Source organism: Megalops cyprinoides, chromosome 18 (assembly GCF_013368585.1).
Source record: "Megalops cyprinoides isolate fMegCyp1 chromosome 18, fMegCyp1.pri, whole genome shotgun sequence".
Lineage (NCBI taxonomy): Eukaryota > Metazoa > Chordata > Actinopteri > Elopiformes > Megalopidae > Megalops > Megalops cyprinoides.
This window is the reverse complement of record NC_050600.1, coordinates 5,834,956-5,856,840: the sequence shown is the minus strand read 5'-3', so window position 1 is coordinate 5,856,840 and position 21,885 is coordinate 5,834,956. Positions and strand designations below refer to the sequence as shown.

Genomic DNA, 21,885 nt, shown 5'->3' with positions numbered 1-21,885 from the left:
CCAAACACCCCTAACTTATTACCATTACAGAAATAACTGTGAATCAAGTTGAAAATTGTTTACCATAACATGTGCCAATTGGCTAGTCAAAGTTAAAAAAAAAAAAAAAAAGGAGACGCCAGTTAAAATCACGACATTTTCAAAAAGAAAAACTTCCAATTATGTTAAACACTTCAGAAGCATTTCTGGATTAAATATATTAGGACCCCTAAGGATGAATCTTTTGATCATGGTTTGTTTCCATTGAGAGAAAGATTGACATTGTGTGGCTCATTGTAATTGTAACGTCACCTCTGCACTTGGCTATTCAGAGCCCTCAGTGGCCGTTATTTTGTAATTGACGTGATTTCAAATGATTTCACTGGCTGCCGGCTGGAACAGCTTGATGACTGGAATTACTCGGGTAGGCCCTTGACCTAAAAGAAAACCTAATGCTAATGTGGTAAATAGCCCCTTTTATAACACGAATGACAGCTGATCAGTAAATAAGCCACAGGGTATGAAATCACAATGACATGCCCATCTAAAGTGGAAAAGATTCAGGTTCTGTAAAATGTAAATAAGAATGACCAGCAGCATATTTTTTACGTTGCTAAACAACTGACCTTATCCCAGCATGGCCATTCATACTATTTAACATGCCCTTTAATATTTTAACAGTTACTTAATACACTATGTTGCTTTGTGAGATTCTTCAGGCTGCTGCTTCCTGAGACACCTATTACAGTCTGGATGCAGTCTGGGTATACAGCCTCTGTGCAGGGCTGCGTACAAACTCTCCAACATTAAAAGAGCCTCTACAACCTGCCTTTCCATCAATGAAGCTCTTATTTACCATGGGAGGGGCAAAAGGAATGTGCATTAAATTACTCCTTTGGTCTGAAATATAGCACCACACCAATATGAGCGCTCGTCACTTAAAGTTTCGCAGGCTATCATCATGTATTTTAATGTGCAGAGCTGCCTGCAGCACCCCCACAAAGACCCCCCGGCTTCAGCACATGCTTCCTGCACACCTGTCATCGCCTGACTGATCTCCCCGCCTGAAATCCGGCTTCTGGGCCTCGCCGCTTCTTCAGAAAGCTGTTAAGCGTGACGCAAGAGCGCCTTCCTTTTCCGAGTGCTCCGCGGAACCGCCTTGAGAAATAATTTCTCAAAAACAACAACAGCTTAAGCCATCCACTTCACTAATTAGAAGCCCCTTCATTTCGTAGCAGGCAGAACTAATTGCAGGAGCTGACAGAGATGTGATTTCCCACCAGAACCCCTGAGATACACCCACTACAGATCCAGTCACTGTCTCCTCTTGTGTGTGAAAGGCAGTTCCAAATAACAAAGGACAACCAGGTCTTTCAGCCTCCATAAGTACTTTCCCAATAGCCAATCAAAGCCATTGTGCTTAGGAACATATTCCAGTATGTTCCAGGACATACTTTTGGCCAAAAGGAAGGCCACAGGATAGGCCAACACTGAGGAGTACAAGCAACATTGTGCAATCCACAGAAACCACAATCCATGCTGGCTAATAGAAGGAGGATCAATTAGCAGTCAACTCAAGAGGGAGTCCTCAAACTGAAAACCATCCAGGCCTGGCACCACAACAGCACCTTCCTTACCTACCTTTAAACAAACCTTTTAATCTAACTGTTGCCAAGAATAAAACCAAACGTCCCTAAGAAGATAAATATTTTCTGTATATTTATAGAGCTTTGTCTGAGCACCTGGGTACAGTACATATGCATGGCATCGTTGCAGCTCCTGACACACACATTAATCTCTAAGACCTCGGGTAGGCATCACTGAGTCCTGATGCATCCAAACATGAAAACAGCTCTGCCTCCACAATCACAGTTTCATTTGAATATTACTAATGCCGGCCCTACACCACTTTTGTTCCAGTAGAGAAGGAACACAAGGAGATGCATCCTTGTAACATTTTACAGTAATCAATATTTTTTAAATATTTTCCTGGTTACCATTGTAATTGTAGTTTTCACCCGAGGGTGCATCAGAGACTGTAAGTGGCAGATATTCAGGACTGCACAGCAAACAGTAACACTACCTTCTCAATAATCCCTGCAATGAAACAAAGCTTTTAAAGGCCTGTTCCTCCCTGAAATCAAATCCAAAAAAATATAAGACAACTGCACTATAAGTATTCAACAGTATACAGGATGTATGCACAAGCACAAAGTATTGTGTGATGCATTTGCCTGGTAAGGAAATGAATCTGAGTGTATTTGCATCAGAGTAGAGGACAAGCAGTCCTCAGGTTCAGTGACCTGGTAGATTTGCCAGGCTTTAATATTCCTGCGCACCATATATTTTTAATCCCTTTATCCTTAAGCTAATACCCCTAGCTGTATTCACGCTACACTCCTGGAGTCTTCTTTAAGACCCCTCTGACATCTGACCCCCATGGATGTGAAGAAAAACAGTAAATGCCTACAGGCTTAATGCACAATGTGCTTTTCAACACAAAAAATGGGGGGGGGGGGCTTGGTATTATTTCTCCAAGTAAATGATACTTAAATATTCAATGAATACTTTAAAATAACCAGCGGCAGTTAAGCTCTTGTACGTGACCTGATAACACCGGGAGATTAATCACCAACTTCTGAAGAGTCCAGCAACTATTAAATGAGCAGACAGGCAAAGTAATGAATCTGACAGATTGTACTGCTGAAATTCCAGAAGCACCTCTAGCTAAAACAATTAAAATGACAATATATTAATTATAACAACACAAGGCTGAGTTCTAATACGGCAATACCCCCCTCCATCCATAGTTTTATATAACTGAGGCCATGTAATTGCTTTTTAACCTCAGTCACCTGGATTTACATTTTTCATCTAAAGTCTCCAAATAACTTCATTTATAATGAAAACAATGGAATATCTTCAGACTATCAAGGCTTAATCTTGAGGTTTGCTAGGGAAGCTTCAGGGAATTGATACCAGATCAAGCCAGGTCCAAACAAGCAACGTGCACTGCTCTCAATTTTATAGGTTGATTGGACGATATGATGAAGCCCTTATTCTCTCACAACAAAAAGAAGCAAACCCTGTACACAGACAATCAATCCCCTGCTTGTGTGACCTGCCCATCTCTGCTGTGCTGTGGTACTAGCAAGGTGATTTTTCATTCTGTTTTAACAGGAGCTCCAAGGTCATTTTCCAAGGTCAAACTATTCCCGTAATTGTAAAAACGGAGGCTTGTTGATTTCCAAAATAGCCAAGGCTCAGAAACAAACAGGTAGGATAAGGAAACGCAACAGCGGCATGGAAAATGGGACAGGATTTAACAGATACGCCAGCATGGTTTCGAAAGAGATCCGCTCGGCTTGAACATTATTTTTAAGTGTCAGATGGCTCATCATATAATGAAAACAGGAGCGAAAGGACAGCTTTCAGTTTGTCCTCCATCAAGGCCGATGTGACAGTTTTATTTTCCTTGACAGCGCATCCATGTCGTCCCATCTTGGCCGCCGCTTCCCCCCGCTGATTGTAAGGATGTCCCTCCATGGTGGCCTGAAAAAGTGAACTTTATCACTCTGGAAAGCTAGCCCAGCTCCCACCCACACCGCCAAACCTTCTGCTGTCAGCAGCATGCCTTTTTTTTTTTTTTAAATTAAAGGCTTACCTTCACAAATATCAACGCACAACCTCTGCAGTCACTTACAGTGAAACAGGTCCTGAGTTTCTGCAACGAAAAGCTTCATGTCTGAGGACCCAACCTCCTCATTTTCATAATTAGTCCTTCTAGGCCTTGTCGGGATCACTTGATTGCAATCATGCAATGGGCTGCCACTCTTGTTTTCTCAGGACCCAGGACATTACTCGTATCAAGATAACGCCTAACAGAGCTAAAAGAGGACATGAGGAAGGGCCAGCACAATGCACAACCAGACAGGACTTCACTTATTTTGTATTCTTTGTCTATTATTTCACATTGCCAGCGCATAATGTGTGTGTCAGTTAACTTGGATTTGTATAAAAGGAACCTGTATTAACACCCGTGATGGCTCAGGACTCCCTGTTATAGTTGTCGGTCATACATTTGCAAAGCACATACTTCCCATCCCAAGGATCTTAGAATGCTTTCTGCTTCACAAATCACTCGTACACTTGGGTTCGTATAGAAGAAGCTTTGGTTAACAGGCCCCTTAAGGGAGGAGGGAGAGGGTGACACCCTCGATATTTTTTTACAGTAGCCTCATTACATTAGCTACCAGCACAGCTTTAAAATAGCCCCAAATCGATTGGGTTTCATATGTCCTGTTGCTTACAGCCCTTAACCTTGAGGCTCCATTTATGATGGCATCCCTCCGAGCTCTAAGCACAGGGATTGCCTTACACAATGAAAGGCAACACATCACATTCTAAGGTGCAACCTGCACCCCACTGACCTTGAAGGCGGACCCAATTAAACGCAACAGTCACTAGTGGACCCCAAGCCTATCACACTCATTAACAGCAGGAAACAGGCTAATGCTGGCTGTCAGGCAATAAGGAACCACTGACCACTGAACACCCCCTGTGTCATTCTGCCTTCCATAGACAAACTCAGGCAGCAAGATTCCAGGCAGCATGTGCATGCGTCTGATTACAGCTCATCTCCTGCCACAGACCCCAGGAAAGATGCAAAATTTATCTTATTTTTTGACTCGCAACTAAATGCAAACTTTGCTTTTTTTTTTTTCCTTGAACTGATCTGAACAAAAACGTCAAAAACGTTTGTATTAAAAAATACTTGCATTACTATGTGATTCTGAGTTAAGGTCAAATATTGGTTGACAACAGAGGTGTGTTTTGTTCTGAAAGTCACCAGGATAGCCTTATAAATTTGTGTGTAGTACTTTGCAGGCTGTGGGGCATTCACCACCATGAGGAAATCAACAGAAGCAGCGACAACCACATCCAGGCATCTCTTGCAAAAGAACATAACAATGTCGCCGCATCCCCGTGGCCACTGTGTAGCACAACGACAATTTGATAAACTTCAGATCTCAAGTTGTCCTGAAAATGAAATTCAGACTGCCTCAGTCTGCTTCCCCACAGTCAAAATTATGTGGGAATTTTGCAGGTGCAGGATCTGAGTCGCTGCACCCCGAGCAGTCCCCTGCACATCTTCTGTAACCTTCAAATGACATTCTCCAGCAAGCCACACATCAGGTTAACGAAAAAAAAAAAACTGCACAAGCAAACCTGCCATCTATGTCAGAGCGCTAATTAATCCTGAAAGCCCCTGGGAGGCGATTTTCTGTCAGCGCCTACCGCGAGCATCCCGGCTCTGCCGAGAAGCCTGCGGGCTACGCCGTCTTTACCCCGTGGGTTTGAACGAGTTCACCCGATGCCGAGCGTCGCTGTCCGCCTCGGGTTTTTAAAACAACATCCGCGCGGCAACGAAGGCCTGACAATGGCAAAACATGGAAATCACTCCCATTGAAAACGGCAGTTTAAGCTGGAGGCCTCTGATATTCATGAAAGGCATTCATTCCAGGCCACTTCAGCGCGCACACTCGTAAGGGGGCTTCAAAGGGAGAGGGCCGGTCCCGTGTCACGCTCTTTTTAAACTCACACTGCTGGCAGGCCTCGCTGTAAACTCCACGAAGAGCCATTGGGCTGGGGGAGTAAAGCAGACCTCGCCATGACAGAGAAACCTGCTGGACACGCCCACTGAAATGGGGCCGCTGTCTACCAATCTGAAACGGCCACACTCCCAACATCTGTGACATCACAGAGGTACTCTGGACTGGATTCAAGTTTGGAGTAATAGTGGTTGTGGTAACTGAGAGAGGTTGAGTACGATCTACTTCAGTCTTTTTGTGCTGCAGCAGCTTCAGGGCTCTGTATTTTTTCCTAAGGCATAGCTTTTGGTTTAAGCCTCAATGGTAAAAAAAAAAAAAAAAAAACGATAAAGAACAAGGTGTGATATTTCATGTCCTGTAAAAGTATCAAAACACCTGAATGATAAAAAGATACACTATAAGGCCATTAACAATATTGAGAATTTTTACTGAAGTGGCCAGAGAGAACCTCCTTTTATTCTAACTCTCATTATAAAAATCAATAGAATAATAATAAAAAAAAACAATAATCGCTTAAAATGTAAATGAAGGGACGCACTCAATGACCCCTGTTTTAATGAAGCCAAACCCAGCAGCACAGGGCCGGTCCTGCTGCAGCACAAAGCAACAGCGGCATCGTGTCCAAGGCAGGACAGCGATAAATAAATACAGACAGTGGAGCTCCTGCGTCTGCGAGTTCGGCTGCCCGTCGTTATTCAGTCCCGGGTGCAGAGCAGACGCTGCTCAACTCAGTGCTGAAAAAGAGAAAAGCTGAAAAACTAAAGTGCCCCCCCCCCACCCCACCCCCATCCTGTTGCAAGGCAGCAGTATGCAGTACACTGTCTGTGCGTGTACCCCTTGCATGCACATTCACAACGGAAAATTCCCTTCACTAACTACCTCCATACATCAAATAAAGCTCTGCTACTCACTGTCTTTCTGAAATGTGGTTAAGTCCACTGAATGTAATCCAGGTGTGCCTGCTTCTGTTTGTGTATTTATTTGTGTGTGTGTGTATGTGTGTGTGTGTGTGTGTGTGTGTGTGTGTCCTCCCCTCAACAGTCCTGATTAGTTACAGGCATCTCCCCTCTACAACTGTCCTGATTAGGCATAGGTTATCTCCCCCTCACAACATTACAAGACATGTCCAGACAGGCACAGTCAATCAAATGTTGCCCATAATTCTCTGTTTTGCCTGCACTTAATGCATTTATAAATGATGCAATATTTTCCTTCATCCATGTAATGGATGCTTGTGTAGTTTTTTTTTGTCATTCACGTTACATTACATCAATGTCATTCAGCAAATTTTCTTATCCAGAGCGACTTACAAAGTGCATCTGATAAAGTGGCATAAAAACGTTTCAGTTTTACCAGTTATTCCAATTTTTCCCCCCAAAAAAAATAAATAAATAAATAAATAAATCCTTCATAAAAAAATTATCCCCAGCACAAATTCTGTTTATTGCTTAGGCATGTTGCAAAGAGCCATAGTGGAAACTGCAAGCATCCATTGCTGCCTGGTATTGCAGGATCTGCATTACCACACTCTTTGCTGAGGTGATCAATGTCATGTGCTTCCAGGAAAATGCACTTACACATCTACCCAGCTGACTGGAATGAAGAACCACTGCTTAATTCGTCAGGAAAGCGAGATGCTGTCATCCTTGCAACTTTCTAGCAACAGAGCATAGCATAGCATGCTGCTCGTAACCACTAGCTAACAAACTAGCTTTCTTGCACATACACCAGATGGCAATTTAATTTGCTCGCTAATAGGGCTAATAGGAGTAATATTCCTTCCCAAATTATATACTGGAAAGCTGCTGTAAAGTGACTTCTGAGGCCATCTTGATTTGTTTTGACGGAACACATTTTGTTTACAAGGAGTGCATACTGGGGGGAGCTCTTTAGATGTAGTGATAGGGGAAGCCCAAGTGCCTGTAATGGCATGAAAGATGTCTGTGTCATCGTGCAAGCTGGGTTCAGGCTTGTCCTAGTTTAAGATGTAAACTCCAGCATTTCCAGCAGGTGATGGATGAATAACCTGGAAAATTCCATTTAGGTATGAAGCTGGCTCCCATTTTATTTTCTTCTCTCTGTCGTAAGCTGCTCCAAGCTTGTCTTACAAGAGCGAGGAACATCGGGTCGTTGTACATCCTCTTTAGGGACAATACAGACTAAGTCTGTTTCCTGTACATCTTCTCTTACATTTACCAGAATGAACTGGGGTTGAAACATGTCATCATAATGTCAATGTGAAATATTAGAACCTTATAGTCAATCCAATATGACAGACACTGGCAAAATACAATAAATGCAAAAAATCTACCCTTGTGAAGGGTTTTAATATTTTTAAACAAACATTTTCATCAAATGTTTTAATCAGTGTGCTTAATGAAAATGTTCTGTCCTCCTACGCCGATGTTCAGTTGTCAATGTCTTCTTTTTCCATAATCCACCCCTTCCCATTCCTCCCAAAAATAATTTTTAAAAATCAGATGAAGATATTGTTTACGATTTACTGACATACATTCTTGTACAAGAGGAGTCCTTTTGCCAGCAAGGCATACATTTTAAGTTAAAACAGTAATAAAATCAATACCTAGAGGTTGAAATGTGGTGGTATTATTTCCAAACAATGACTCACAGTCTATAAAAATCCCTGTTTATGTAACCATTCCATATTGATTTGTGATTGTATCTCTCAAGCCGTTTCAATGATAATGTTGTAGAGTATTTAATATGTTGTAATGAACTGTAAGTCAGTTAAATGAGTGTACGGGAGAATAATTACTTGCCTTTTCCCTCCTGTAGTAAGAGCACAGTGAGGAAAAGGCACAGGCTGGTTTAAAGGAAGCGCACTGTAGTCCTGATGAAAGAGATATGAGGCTGCCGAGATAGCTTTACAATCACAACCCACAACACCACGCTGCCAAAGGTCAACCTTCGGAATTCACAAAGACTGTCAGATTCCTGGGGGGGGGGGGGGGGGGGGGGGGGGCCTGCACAGTAATATTCAACACATACACACACACAACTCACACACACACAGCTCACACACAGAGCTCTCGCACACACACAGCTCTCTTTCTTTCTCTCTCTCTCTCACACACACACACACACACACATAAACACATTCATACAACACACACATGCATGTAACACAGATACACACATACAGAGACATATATATCTATACACAAATATGAACACACATGCACACACAGACACATACACACCATCCAACAAATGATAATTCATTTATTGGTAGCAAGGTGAGCAAACACATGTCACACCTTGCACCTGTGCATATATCTGCACTTGTGTAACACTGAGCCTCATGGCCCAAACTGCATAGGATGTACATATACATGTAAACAAAGTGGTGGTCCACCATCCTCTATGTAACTGATCTTCCAAGTGCATCCTGATGAAAGAAAAAAAAAAGCCCTTCATTTTTTTTTTTTTTTTAGAGGATCCTGTCACAGTTCCTCTATTTTTAGCTTTGTAATGCAACACAGGTCACACCTCCCATTTCAGCAACAACATCTGCTTCATTGCTCTGACAAATCCAACATGGATGAGGTGGTTTAATATTGTGGCTGGGCATGGAATCCCTCTTAGTTCGGACTCTGGAAATAGCTCTATCAGCATATTTTTAGAGTGCCGCTTTTCTCGGCGGAAAGCAGTTTTCCTGCCATCCAGCATCCAACAATGTAATCAAACACACTCCTATCTTTGGCAGAGAGCATTCTCTGTATGTTATCTTTGCATCGACACGGGCGCTGAGAATGGCAGTAAATCACAGTGCATGCTTACAGTCTAAACATCACAACGTGCCGTTTTTCTTGTGAAGATCAATCTGCCGTCATGTCGGTGCAAAGTCTTCCAGGTCACTGCCACATCGAAGAAAACGTGCCTAATGCACAAAGCCTTTGTCTGTATTAACATATTATCCAAAGATTAGAAAGGCATGCTAAATTATTGATATTATATGTAGTTTATCTTCTTGTGGCTGCCATTTTGAATTGCTTTGGAATCCCGACTGAGACGAGCATATTATGCCAAGCCTTCTCACTGTCCGTTCTGCCTGCCTCAGCTCATCATTTCAGTTTCCTGTCCTCTAAGGACTGAGAAAGGGAAATGACTGCATGTACACCTGTGGCAAAGAGACTGATTCGGGCTTCCAGGCTTCCAGGCTATTCCAGGCTATGCAGAGATTCACTGTGATGTCTTTCACTTCATCCGGAGCACCAGACTTCAGGACAGAGACATCGGTGTTTGCACTAGAAAGCACGGGCAGACCCCTGGAGTGCAAGACTGATTAAGGGGAGTGTAGACCCTTCATCAAATCATCCTGCCACAGATACCAGATCTAAGCTATTGATTGATTCCTATTCAGAATGGCTGAGGTATGGTGTCCTCAGATGTTGTTGACCTATGGGCCACTGAGACAAGAGAAACTACTTGGCCATTCACCTGCCTGCAGGTGTTTGAAATGCAGCGACATGTTTGGTGATTGTGCTCTCCTTCCATTCCCATCCCCTTTCCCATCCCCTTTCACTGGTGCAGGGCATGACAGAGAGTGCGCGCGCACACACACAAACACACACACACAAACATGCACACACGCATTGTCTGAATATTTTTTTTCTGAGCACTGTCAAAAGTGGCTACACTGTAAGACACTTCATTGGCTTTCATTGTCTCAGATTTTCATTCTTTAAAGATGCATTCAGTACCTTCAACCCTTCCCTGCTTTGTGACTTAGAACTGGATCACAGTCAGAAGATACCTGGACTGCATTAGCAACTGAAGTTTATATTTGGCTCTGAGTCTCTTTAAGGTTTCATCCTAGTGCTTCAGACTCTGTCCACTGTCAATTTTCACGCCCTGTGGCACCTCTGTTTCAGTCGTTTTTTGGTTGCTCTTCATCAGGCTCTATTCGCAGCTCATCTTTTGGCACAGCGGAGGATTGCAGCTCTGTGGGTTAGCCGACAGCCCAGACGCGCATCTGGGCAGGAGCGCGATAGCAAAAAAAACGACTTGCAGCTCGACTGCGGTCTGTTTGCTTGTTTGCTTGCTCAGACAACGCATCATAAGCTCTGTCTGCGCACCTGCTGCCCGGCCAATGGGATTGTGGAGCTGGGTCAGAGAAAGAAGCCAATTTATCTCTCTTTCCGTAATGTGCATGAGGCAATCAACCAGGGAGTAATACAATCTCGCTGACTGTAGAAGCAGGAGCAGTTTAAAGCCACGACCCTGCAGATTAATGCCGTGGGACCACTCCCGCCCCCTCCTCCATGCAAATTTACTGTGCTGATTTAAATTTCAGCCCTCTGGAGGAACCAGTGGGCGGAGCAGTCAAACTCAGCTCAGAGCTCAGATGTTCAAATGACCAATCGCTCAGTACCTCCTACTCCCAAATGAAGACAGTGCACAGTCAAAAGAGCCCCAGCAGGGCCCTCAGAAGGGCAAAAGTCAGCGCTGCCCTAAGTCTCAGCATACGCTTCCAAGCTAGCAGACTAAGAAGATTAATTGACAGAGATAACCGCATTTAGAACTGTAATTCCCAACTCTGCCAGAGAACGCAACCTCCACCCTGCCCCCTGCTCCACAATATAAACACACACACACACACACACAAATACACATAAACACACACGTACACACACACACACGCACACACATACACACACACATACACACATATACACATACACACACAGACACAGACACACACACACACATGCACGCACACATACACACACTAGGAGCATCACCTCCTCATCACAGTTATTACCATAGGGCATAGAACAATAACTAATAATACACTGGATCAAGTGTAGGTTTACAGTAGTTTGGGCAGCGGAGCTTATAATAAGAGGGCTGCAGGTTCAAAACAAAGTGGGGCATTGCACCCTTGATGATGGTACTTGATTTTAATCATGACTAAATGTTCAGCTGTATAAATTTGTGTGATTCACCCTGAGCAAGTATTTCTGTTTAGCAAAACACAGACACACACACACACACACACCACCTATCACTTCCTACAAGGCTTAACACATCGCTTTTCATTTACAACCCACAGACTACTCGCTTTTAGTGCCAAGTCATACTACAGGTGGGCTGTGGCAGTGACCGGGACTCAGCTGAGTGCGGAGCAAGACTGAGAGATGGCACATGAGCTGCATTGGCTGAACTGAGCCCGGCATCTGACAAATAACCAACTACACACTACTGACCCATTGCTCAAACATGTCAAACAGAGAGTGGGCAAAGGAGTGTTGTGAATGTGACTGCATTTGAACTGAGTAAAATGCAATTTAAAAAAAACGTTCCAAGATGAAAGCTGGCTTTTTCACACTTAATGAAGTTTTTAAATCTTAAATTATATATTTAAATAAATATTAAACGAGCAATGCCAGAAGCTGCCGATTTTGCAGGAGTGAAGTCACTGAAGTCTAGTTCACAGTCAGGGGGATGAAGGGTGTCTGTTGCCACATGGGATCTGTACATTTTACATGAGCTAAACACAGGGCCTTCATCTAGTCAGTCTGAAGACAGCTGTGGGTTTATGGAGAAAACATTAATCCACTTGAGTCATACTGCACCTGCACCATCCAGCTGAACTCGCTGCAGTTAAAAGAAGACGAACCCCTTTGAATTGCTTCCCAGCATCTAAAATGGACGCATTGTGTTGGCACGATCTTGAAATAAATGACATCGCTATCGACGTCAAAATTCCGTTTGCTGCTTGCCGCTCCCACAAAGTCGGCAACACTGCATGAGGAAAAAGTAGGACACATTGCATATATTATTCAGCAAAAAGGAGACACCGCTGAAACGCGTATCCAGACGCACATATCTGAGGACTTTCACCCTCTTATTTGCTACCAGATGTCACTTCTCTACTTAGTAAGTCACCAGCAGCAAGAGGTTATGCAAGACACGTCATACCTAAGAGTCTTTGTATTAGGCCGGCGTCACCATCGGTAAGCGGTTAATAAGGGATTGTACAGGATTGTAGCCTTAGAATAATCAAGAGTGCTTACAGCAGTTTCAGCCTGCTCAGAGTGGCACAGAACCCCGAGGTCTGCGCTCCCCTGCACCAAACACCTTGAGACTAACATCAGATGCACCGCTACAATTCTGGGGACTAGCCGGGCTCTCCAGAACATCTGACAAGGGGGGGGGGGAGACAAAAAAAAAAAATCATTTGCCAATTAAACCACAGGGCACTCCAATTTTCAACTGTATCAGTGCAAGTCGTGCGTCTATGTATAGTTGTGCTAACTGGATTTAAGGCTTTTCGTGGATTACTTTTGGACGGTGCAGAGAAACAGTGGTTGCGCTGCCAGCCAGCCAGTCTCAAACTGAGTGACATCGCTGCGTGTGCAAGTGGCACCTGTCTATGTTGACCTGCAAGCAGCTGGGCGTTCGACTGTCACACACTCGGGGTGGGGTGTTGGCAATTGCATCTGGACATTAGTATTAACAATGTTATTAGACTTGGGTGAAATTAAATTACATGTTTTACTCACCCCCGGTAACTACAGATAAAAGCCAAATATTTTTAATGGGTTGTGTTTCTCTCAGCACTCAGAACTGCCCCGTGTGTTAAAAGCTAGTAGGCACCTGTTCAATGAGATTCTGTTGAGCTAAAGCATTTTGGCAGGTTATGTGTTTGGGGTTACTCGGTTCTGTTCTTAAAATACCCTCACATCACCACATTACCCATTTAACAGTCCCAATACAGTGTGTTCTTTTTCATTGTCTCTCTCTCTCTCTGAAATGCCGAATGTTTTCCTGTCACAGTGATGTGCCTTGACCTCCAAGGACACAGCACTCAGTTCCTACAATGAAGGACACAAAGGATTTACAAGATGCAGACATACACTTGGCATTTCAAGTCAAAAATATTCTTTCACAGAGAAACTTGATCAGCCTTTCAAAAATAATGTGCATCTTTTTGAAGGCCTACCAAGTTCAGGAGCCCCTATCAACAGTGTATGCTAGTACAGTACTGAGAATAAGATGCAGATAAAGTCAATAAAGGGGAAAAAATACAGAAGTAAGGAAAGTAGTTTTATAACCACAATATTGTAAGTTCAAAGCCCTGGCAGGGCACTATTGCTGTACCTTTGAGCAATGTACTTAATGTTCTTACTTCACTACATTCCAAAAATGCCAAATGCCAATGTCCAGCTCTATCTAAATAATGTGTGTAAATGTAAACTGTAATTTCCAATGTGCAAGTAACTCTGGGTAATAGCATCTGGTAAGCCAAACAGTGATGTAATGTAACGATGTCAGCAGTTTCTAACACCGAAGGTCCAGTGATTATCTCCTTTCTGTTGACTTGGAGCAGACATGACTGGATACAGCAACCTCTGCTGTAATTCGTTTATCCCTCTGGATAATTTATCTCGCTTAGATTCACTTAGAAGTCTATTTTTATCAATTCCACCTCAATTCTAAACTTCCCAGTTCCATTCCACCTGACCCTGGATCAGTTAGACCAATACAATTATGCTGGCAGTGTTCGTTAGTTAAAGCGATTACAGCGTTAATGAGAACAATTATTTGTGTCTCTATTATTACGTAGTGTATTCTTGTAAGTGTTACTTTGCCAAATGTAGCTTTTTTTATAACCCATTAAAGAGTTTAAGGAGAAAAAAATATTATTCACTTATTTCTATTAACAAATATCTAATGGTGGTTTTTAATGATTTATTTAAAGGATTGTTTTAGCCTAGTAGCAATGTCTACAATGGTGCCATCATGGTTTAACTTTCCTCATTGTCACAAGCAAGCTCTCTACATCATTTGTGTACATTGTTCTACAATGGGCAATGTATCTAATAATTGATCATCATTTAAGCAATTCAATGCAGTTTGGCCACAAAACTTGTTGGCAACAGATTGGAATTAAGTGGAACTGGTGTCTCAGTTTACTCTATAATTCAAATGGCTTACATTAAGTTAATTTCACTTCCAACCTCAACTACATTCCTCTAATGGAGCCTTACACAGAGTTTTTAGTAACCTATATAAAAACATAATTCAACCTTTTATTAACGTCATGAGTCTTAGCAGTCTAATGACGTATTGACAGGATTATCTGACATTTATGAATAAATACGTTTGCCCTCAGAATCATATCAGACAGTGCTAATGTTCCCATCCCCTTGTGAAAGCTATTATATTCCCCATTTTTTCAAATTCACGATTACATATTCTTTATGTACTTAAAATAAATCCTGATTAAGTTACAGCTTTGCACTAGCACTGGGTGGGCTCATATCTCTGAAACTCATTTCCATCTCATGTCACAAAGATACCCAAATCCATGAAAATAATCAGAACAGCTGTGTAGAGGTGGGTCTCTTGCCCTTCCTTCAGCCATATTTCATATCTAGGTAGTCGCCAGAATCCATAAAGTAATATGCATACAACACCAAACATTTCCTCGTGTAGAGTGAATATGGATTCACTTGAAGTGAAAACCAAAAATGAAGCAAAGTACCACTTTTGTATGCATAACACTGGCATAACCCTAGCATCACTCACATTGCTGTGGGCCTACAAAATGTTAGCTTACCACTAAAATGACAAAATCACATGTAATGGACCAAGCTGTTACAGCATAAGGTATGACAGGTCAAGTACTCAATTAATCAAAGTGATCAAAGTGAAAGAACAATAATTTCAAAAAGTACATATCGTATAAAATATATATAGTACTTTCGCTTTTCTTAAAGGAGTACTTGAGCCTTGAGAATGGACTAGGCATACCTGACGTTCTGTCACACCTCATGCAATGTATCGGAAACACATGTGCATCAGTCTATGTCAGACTGAAATAAATATTTACATATGAACCTCTCATAGCTTTTAGTTAGTGGGAAGAGAAAGCTGTCACGTTCTGTTCTTGAAAACAGACCTTGTGGAGGATTTTTTTTTTTTTTTTTTGGGGAAAATTCACCCCAAATCAGACCGGCACGACAAGATGGATTAAATGGTACTTTAATTAGCTAATTGAGTCAACAGCTCGCTTGTCCTACTTCACTGCGGAACCCCTGGAGACAGAAATGGACAGGATGGGCGGCTATCAATTTGACATCATCATCATCATAATCGCATCATACTGGAAAGTTAGACTGTGTGAGAGCGAGTGACTTCATGATGTTGTTGTGTCCCTCCTTCCCAAACATTGTCAATCCACAGACGTGTACAGTACCACTGTGACTGATGGAGGCAAACCCTGTATGTACCCTAATATTTTGTGAGCACAGCTACAGTGAAATACATTATATGGACAAAAGTATTTGGCCACACCTGTTTTTCAGGGTTTGGGCTAGGCCCGTTATCTGCAGTGAAGGGCAAGCGTATTGCTTCAGCATACCAAGACATTTTGGACAATGCTATGCTTCCAACTTTGTGGCAACAGTTTGGGGAAGGCCCTTTTCTATTCCAACATGACTGTGCCCCAGTGCACAAAGCAAGGACTATAAAGACATGGTTTGATGAGTTTGGTGTGGAAATACTTGACTGGCCCGCACAGAGCCCTGACCTCAACCCCATCGAGCACCTTTGGGATGAACTGGAACGGAGATTGCGAGCCAGGTCTTCTCGTCCAACATCAGTGCCTGACCTCATAAATGCTCTACAGAATGAATGGGCACAAATTCCCACAAAACAGTCCAAAATCTTGTGGAAATCTTTCCAAGAAGAGTGGAAGCTGTTATAGCTGCAAAAGGGGGACCAACTCCATATTAATGTATTGAATACAATGTCATTACAATGTAATGGTCAGGCATACTTTTGTCCATATAGTATATGTGTTGTTCCATGTTTTACTTCATTATTTTATTGTTTGTATTATTATTACAGAGGTTGATACCTTTATATCTTCAGAGCTCAATATTGATGAAAAGCACTAACTATACCCCTCTAGAAGAAAAAGGACATTACTTAAGGGACATCTTTTCAGACCGAACAGGTTTGAACTTTAAAGTGGCACAGGTGTTCTAAGTGTGTTAACCTTGGTTCTTTGTATCATGTCATGACAGGGAGAATCATTTTGGAGTATTCTGAAAGTGTGATGTTTCATTTGAGTGATTCTCCCTCCAGTCAGCACTCCATTGCTGAAAAAAAATGCAAAATCACTCTACTGGATCTTCAGTTGGGCTGCTAAATGGATGCATCTGCTCGTTTACACATGCTTACACCATGTACTCTGCTGCCAAGATGATGGCAAATTCACAAACAGCAGGTTCACTGCAGCACCTGGCTAACATGCTGTGCTCTACTTTAAGTGTCATTTTTTAAAAATGTCCTAAATTCTCTCTCAGGACATTTTTAAAGGGGGGATCTCCCTGCCAAAGCAAATAAAACGTGAGTGGTGTCTTTAGAGGGTAAACGGAGGGGAGAAAATGCTCACCTTTGGCTGGGCCTCTACCTCCACAACTTGATTCCTGTTTAGAATGCTTTTAACAAAACTCTCTACATTGGAATTGCACTTCATAAATATCACGTAGGACGCGTAGGCTCCCAGGAGTGAGAGACTCTCCCAATAGGTGATGTAGTTATCCAAGAAGAAAATGATCAGCATGATCAGGTCCAAGATGTAAAAGGACACATCTCGGAAGAGGGGCCACCAGGTGAGGTTGAGGATCTCCCGGGAGAACAGAGCGCACATCCCGATGACGAACAGGATGTTGAAGACGGCCGAGCCCACGATGGTCCCGATGCCCACGTTGCTGTGGGAGATGAACACCCCGATGACAGAGGTGAAGAGCTCCGGGGCCGAGCCCCCGGCGGCCATGAAGGTGGCCCCGGCCACGTCATCCGAGATTTTCAACTTCTCCGTGATGACCGTCAGGGCGGGGACGAAGAACTCGTCACACACGATGGCCAGGGAGATGAACATGTACATCATCCCAAACATGTGGAGGACGACGGCGCCCCGCCTCCTCTCCTGCAGCGTGAAGATGTCCTGGGGGTACTCCCCTTGGCTTTTGTTGCCGTCCTGTGACGATTTCATGGCAACCGGAGAGTCGGCGGAGACGTTCTGCTTGTGCTGGTGCGTGGTGGTCAGAAGAGTTCTCTGTGGCGCCAGCCCTGAGTGCAGGCTGTCTGATGAGGAGTACCCGGGGCTCCATGTGAAGGCACTGGCGGAGAAGGAGACCGCGCTTATTGCTGCAAGGCTGAAGACGAACCCCAGGATCCGCACCGGCCGCAGCTTTTTCCGGATGTGCTGGTAGCGGTGCAGCTGACACCCCATGTCCGAGAGGGAGCCCTCCTCTACCAAGCTGGAACAGGGGAGCTTCAAACCCATCGCTGCACGTGTTGCCACTTCAACGGTCAGACGGAGAGCACTCTACCGCGCACAACACATGGTGATCCCGTGCACTTTTAAATGAAATTCAGCGATCCCAGATGCCTTCCAGGACCAGGAGCACCGAACGGTTTCTTCATAATAGCCTCTGCAGAAACATCAAAAGGAAAGAGAAGGATTGGTGTAAATGGAAAATGCACCCAGACAGCTCAAAAACAACCAGAAAAAAAAAAACACACACACACACAAGCAAACCCAGAAAACCTATTATTACAATCCAGTTATTTACACTGTGAATGTAATTTTCACTTTCTGAAAGAAAATGCTTGAATATGTTTAATAAATCATCATAAATAACAAATACTGTTATCGGCCTAGTGGAAACAGTGGCCACAGGTGGTCTATCATGATACTTGTGACCTGTGACATTATATTATCTCAATCATAAGAAATTTGGCCAGGATAGTAGTAGTAGTGACAATAACATAATAAGTATAATAGCCATAATAATTTTTGTCATCATCATCACAGACCTTAGAGTAAATCTAAAAAGGCATTTATTACGTCCATTACATTATTTATAAATTTGTTGACGTTTTATGATGAAAATCAATCACAATTCAATGCCTTACATAATGGCTCATTAATAAGGGTGAATGCTTTAAACGTTTTTGTCGGGGCAATGTCCCCACGTGGACCTCGAAGCCATGACCTTCAGCTTCACAGTACAGTCCTCCTTGATATAGCATATTCTGCCCTTTCTGATTACTCTGAAAGGCTTCAACATATATATGAATAATAGCAGTGGATGTCTTTTCTGCAGCACAACAGTATATTATCAGGATGCTTTTACTTGCTGAATCCTGCATAACCGTGCTTCTGGTTAATGGCACCAATCAAGGAAAAGACAACACGTGAACAGTATACTCCTGATTTTAACCGTGCAGTGCATTCGGAGCCACCCAGAAGATTTCTCTAGGCATCATGTTACAACATCGATAGTCCAACGTATGCATATTTTCAACGTGACACAAAATTTACAAACTGTGTACAGTTAGCTGCTGTTGAAGTGCTATTTAAAACTGAAAAATGAGAACTAAGTTAACCATGCTGTCCCAACGACCCTTTTCAAATAGGAGGTTAAACAGGTACTGCAGTCTGTTATCAACGCACAAGAGCTATGCATCACACACACTACACATATAGCATCGTGCTTTAAGATTTAAGCCTTTCAGAATTATTGATGCATGTTCAAACTTGATATTGCGCAAGCCACCCGCCGTGAACACTATTTACTGCGCGCACATCAATGAGTTACGTTTGTTAAACCGTTTTATTTTCGTGAATAAAAGTGCGCCCGTATTTGTCTCGCGCAATACGCAAAATCGATCAATTAAAACCAAATATAACATATAACGAATGAAATGTGTAAAACCAATGAAGCAACTGACCTGTAGCTTCATCAGTTCAGGCATGTAATCCCGACCTCTCTGATAAGAAATTGCAAATAATACCAAATCAATCGGCCAAGATGGAGTAGGCTGTTGTCAGTAATATATGTTATCTTTGTATGTTTCTACAATAAACATGTGACTTAAACGAGCACTCTAATTAATCTAAACCGCGCTTCTGTGACACCTTTAGTCTTTAATGAGATTAAGAAATCGAAAATAGATCAGCTGTACTTTCGCCTTAAATCGTGCGGCCAAACAACCTGTTTTTGTTTTGTGTGTTTTTAAATAACTTTGTTCTGAGCAAAAGTCTTACGGACCGAGAATTTTGTTTTAGTTGATCAAATGCTACACTCGGTTGCACAATCCCTTGCCTATTATACTGATGGATATATTTAAAAACGCTTCCATTTATTTCCATTTCAATACTATTTTCACTGCTTAAAAACACAAAATAATTAGTAACAAGTTTTCCCCATTTGATAAAATCTTAAGGGGAAAGGTTTTGGTGCCCTAGCCGTATTTTGATCGCATATTTGATGATACCAAACACAGGTAATGTAAATAGGGTACACCTCTGCGTTGAGACCATTTTTTGCAAAACACAAAACAGGCAAACAGGTGATGGTGTGACGCCCGCTGCGATGCGTTCCAAACTGTTTTAGTGGAGTATAACTGAGCATTAAAATTGCTGATAAATGTACATCAGGAACGTGACACGAGGCTAGGAAAAAAAGGACACGAACATCGCTAACAATTTTCGCGGAAAAAGCTCCGAATATGTCTCTTACCTTTAAAGAGGCAAGAAATACCGATGGTACAGCAGTTGGTTGAAATGGAGCGTGCAGTCCTCCCTCGTGCCCTCCTGCTCTCATTGAACAAACGTGCTGGTACTATCCTCTCCGGCCCGAGAGGAGGAGCTCCAAGAGACTGACTGCAAACTGCATTCAGTCCACCACTTAGGACCTCATCCCTCCCTTCCCTCAGCGCAAAATCCTACCAGTCAAAAATACCCTGCTAATCTAACAGAAAGATCTCAGCCCTGGGTAGGGCTCGCTATACCACGTGAAGTGGGTAGGTTATTTATACAGGTGGGTACCAGACGGAGCACGCACCATTCCGCCGTTCCCTCATATTAAACATCGAGACTCCGTTAATGCAGTTTGTGAGCAGACGACGATTCTCAGCTGTGCAGTGCGCTTTTGGTTGAAGAGAGTTGCCGTGGTTACAGCAGCAGCAGCGGCGGCGGCGTCTGCGTTAGTCCGGACCGAAATATGCTTGCGTTGATGTAGCAGACGATGATGCTTGTTGAAGCGGTTCCGAGGAACTCCAGAAGAGAACACCGAACAGACACCAATACGAAGGTCACGGAAAGATACAGGGAAAAAAATGCTAAACATAAATATGAGAAGAATGTGCTTGTATTTCTTAAATCATATAGTGATGATTAATGGTTAGGCATTACTCGGAATGTGTTAGTTATAGTTATATATATATATAAACTATTTTTTTTTTTTTTTTACAAAATTCCTAAGCCACTCTATTTAATGAAATATAGGTCTGACAGAATTTACATTACGTTGCCAAGCATACGCAACGACATATAATCAATTCGCAAATGGTGTTAAGGATGTGGTCCACACACGGCAGCACAAAATTAACAGTTCTTGTAACTACCATATCTGATACATTAATTAACTGATTTGCCCTCTCCTTGTATGCATGAAAATGAACGTTGCATAAATTAGGTTAAGTGGATTTTGTCACAACAGGAGCAAACAAACATTCATCATTCAAGCCTAGTGCTAGAATATACGTTTGCCTTTTAATAGTCAAGATAATGATTACATTATAACGTCTGAATGCCTTCTGTGAAGTGGAACTGGCTTCCTGCGGGTTTGCACAAACCACACGGCTAAAGCTAACGGAAAAGGAAGCTTATTAAATTGAGGTACAGAACCAGCCAACTGATTAGGCTACAACATCAGCAGTCCGCAGGGGGACCCTCCGTAAAAAAAATGTTGGGAAAGGATAAACAATACCAGGATAAGTAGCTCATATCAAATAAAGGAGCCCACAGGAAAGCAGTGAACGTTTCATAGATTTCACCCGGCATTTGCCTTTCTTCCGCTACCTAATAACGGAGGACTTACCCATATATTTATTATTGAGTGTGTCACAACTAATTGTTACGTAACCACCATACAGAAACTAACAGAGTTGCGTGTTTCGCATGTGTAACCACACAAACTACACATTTGTATTTACATTCAGTTACCTAGCAGACGCTCTTATCCAGGGCAATTTATAAAAAGTTGACAGACACAACTACATTCAATCAGTTATTATGTGTTTGTTATGTATCTGGTTTGTTTTACCAGTTAGGGTGTACACGCTGCTGGAGTACTTCTGCAGATGATCTTGGCTGGCTCTAGCCTATATAAGTACCGGGAGTTGCCGTTCATCAAGCTTTCGGATCAAACTCATCAATCAATGCCGCTTATTATCTCCCTGC

At 42.6% G+C, this 21,885-nt stretch overlaps 1 protein-coding gene across 3 annotated transcripts in view; it reads right to left on the bottom strand.

Moving 5' to 3' along the window:
* LOC118792949 (sodium/potassium/calcium exchanger 2-like) overlaps nt 1-20,631 on the bottom strand; it is a 53,979-nt gene extending 33,348 nt beyond the window's left edge. For all 3 annotated transcript variants that reach the window (XM_036550827.1, XM_036550828.1, XM_036550829.1), the window contains exons 1-2: nt 20,162-20,631; nt 17,023-18,067 (exon numbers count right to left, since the gene is read on the bottom strand). In XM_036550827.1, the coding sequence (XP_036406720.1) occupies nt 17,023-17,919 (897 nt within the window). In that variant the 5' untranslated portion in view covers nt 17,920-18,067; nt 20,162-20,631. The remainder of the gene's footprint in view (nt 1-17,022; nt 18,068-20,161) is intronic.
* Nucleotides 20,632-21,885: the final 1,254 nt, after the last annotated feature.